At 53.8% G+C, this 2,666-nt stretch overlaps 1 protein-coding gene across 1 annotated transcript; it reads right to left on the minus strand.

The window, feature by feature from the left end:
- Positions 1–1,440: 1,440 nt before the first annotated feature.
- Positions 1,441–1,998, minus strand: LOC138567846 (testis-specific gene A8 protein-like). Its single transcript, XM_069646339.1, has one exon. It carries the CDS (start codon positions 1,996–1,998, stop codon positions 1,441–1,443), a length of 558 nt encoding a protein of 185 aa, XP_069502440.1.
- Between the last annotated feature and the right edge of the window lie 668 nt (positions 1,999–2,666).

The raw sequence follows: 2,666 nt of genomic DNA on the forward strand, positions 1-2,666 counted from the left end.
TGGAGGGGTTATTCGCTCTCACCAGTGCAAAGCCACAGGAAACTAGTAAATGCATTGACACAAACTGCATAAAAGAGTAGGAGCCCATGGCTGGCATGTGGCACATGAGTAAATGGAAGGACACACCAAGACAACACAGGTACCACAATGCATTACACCCATGTCACATAGCTCTGCATGTACTCACTGTGCCCATCCCCCACCGCCGATGTCACATCCATGTGAATCCAATCACACAAAGGTCCCAAGCAGCAGTGACTGTCACAGGGTGCAGCAAGGTGATTGTCTGGCCACAAACGCACATACACTATGCATGTGTCACAGACCCAGAGCCAACCACCCCAATGACCTTGCCCCCCTGTGTTCCTCCCATGAAGGTGATTCTGGATACCCTTTGCTGCCATGGCTGATGACAACCATCAGGCATTCACCGACCTACCAGAAAAATGCATACCACCTTGCGCACATCAGGACGAGGTACACCACTGAGCAGACCTTTGGACTCCTGAAGTCAAGGTTTTGCTGTCTAAGCCGATCGGCGGGGGCACTGTTTTACAGACCCGTGAAAGTGGCCTCTGAAAGCGGGCAAGATAGTTCTGGCTTGTGCAATGTTGCACAACATGTGCGTCAGGCGTAACATTCCCATGCCCCCGGACATGGACATGCCTCCAGCGGAGGGAGATGACGCCAGTAAATCAGATGCAGATTCAGACATACAAATGCCCCATCGCAGGGATAACAGGGATGGGCGTGAAGCCAGCCATGAACTAATTACAAATTACTTCTGAAAACAGAGCACCAGCGCACAGCCTAGGCCACACATCGCATGTGAGACTGCACAAATATTAAAGCATGCTACCACAACAAAATTATTGTCTAGACATGTATTGCAATGCTAAACCAGGTGTATTGACTGATGCACAGAAAACAGAGAATTGGTGGCCCAACACCCCCTCCCCAACTACCCCTCCTCACACCCCCTCCCCAACCTGTGACACCCTCAAGACTCCCTCGTGCACAATAGTCTCATTGCATGTGTGTTCCAGGTTCATTTCATTGGCTTCTTGCCACATGGCGAGGCTGACAGGTGCATGGACGGGCACCTCGGCTGCTCTGCTGGGAGCCAGCAGGTGTTGTGATTGAGGATGGCGGATCCGAACCGGCCCTCTGTCTGTGCTCAAGTGCGACATGCAGGGCGAGTGCAAGGTTCTCAGACATAGCTGAAACTGCCTCATTGCCCTCCAGGACCCAGACATTGCGCCGGGAGGACAACTACCGAGGTAGACCGGCCCTGGGCACAGGCACATCGCCGGCCAGTGGCTTGCACACTTTCATGGATCATCTGCATCTCCTCTTGCATCAGTGTTGCTTCCTGGAGGTTCTGGCACATGTGTCCTGACATCTCTTCATGTCTCTCCTCCATGCGGCGGAGCCTTGCATTCATATCCCTGATGCTGGGTGGTGGTGGCGGGCTGTGCAAGCCATGGGGCTGAAGGTGGGACAGTCATAGGCTGTGTGCTCTGATGTGCCACTGGTGGTATCACCAGCATCCTCATCAGTGGTTGCACCCATTAACATGGGTGCCTGGCATGGAGAGGTGGATTGCCTCCCAGTAGGTGCTGCTGCAGGTTTTGGCAAGTTGGGGGCAGCTGCTGGAGTGGTAGCTGCTGCAGGTATTGCCATGGTGGGGGCAGCTGCTGGAGTAGTAGCTGCTGCAGGTGTTGCCATGGTGGGGGCAGCTGCTGGAGTAGTAGCTTCTGCAGGTGTTGCCAAGTTGGGGGCAGCTGCTGGAGTGGTAGCTGCTGCAGGTGTTGCCATGGTGGGGGCAGCTGCTGGAGTAGTAGCTGCTGCAGATGTTGCCATGGTGGGGGCAGCTGCTGGAGTAGTAGCTGCTGCAGGTGTTGCCAAGTTGGGGGCAGCTGCTGGAGTGGTAGCTGCTGCAGGTGTTGCCATGGTGGGGGCAGCTGCTGGAGTAGTAGCTGCTGCAGATGTTGCCATGGTGGGCACAGGTGCTGGAGTACTAGCTGATATTCAGTCAGGAAGTCATACGTGTATGGGATGGGGTGGCAGTACAGGGTGTGGGTGTGAGCTGTGGTGCATGCGTGCTACCTGGGGGGGGGGGTGCTTCGTACATCTGTCGGTCATCGTGTGTTCATTGTCAGCGTATGACCAGTGCGCATGTGCTGAGTTGTGTGTTTCTGTGTATGGTGGATTATATGTCTGTGCACTCTTGGCTGCCAAGTATGGTTGGTGGGACCCCGTTTGGTTTGGCTCTGGTGTGTTATTGTGCAGTTGGACATGTCTCTGTGTGGTGTGTGCTACATTAGCATGCACCCTGTTACATTCCTGTCTTTGCACATTGTATTCACTGCCCTCTGCTTGTGCTCCAGCCTCCGCTGACCCGACTCCCTCTATGTCTTCCAGATGCAGCACAGTGCTGCATCTTTCCTTCCACGCCATCAATTTGATGGGTGAAGCCGTACTGCCTCCTGTTGCCAGAAATTCTATGAAAGGTGGCTTTTCACAGTGATTTTGTGATCGCTGTGATACCGTTTCTAGCATGCCAGAATTTGCGTGCTTGTGCACTTGGGATGGTCTGTTGATTCCGTGATTGACTAAAACGGAAACTGGTGCCACCATCATCACGGAATCACCAGCAATTTACC

This window comes from Ambystoma mexicanum, chromosome 2p (assembly GCF_040938575.1).
Source record: "Ambystoma mexicanum isolate Mex_15411 chromosome 2p, UKY_AmexF1_1, whole genome shotgun sequence".
Lineage (NCBI taxonomy): Eukaryota > Metazoa > Chordata > Amphibia > Caudata > Ambystomatidae > Ambystoma > Ambystoma mexicanum.

What these genes read in the sequence shown, in the direction of transcription:
- LOC138567846 (XM_069646339.1), bottom strand. Translation starts at nt 1,998, where the DNA reads ATGGCAACATCTGCAGCAGCTACTACTCCAGCAGCTGCCCCCACCATG.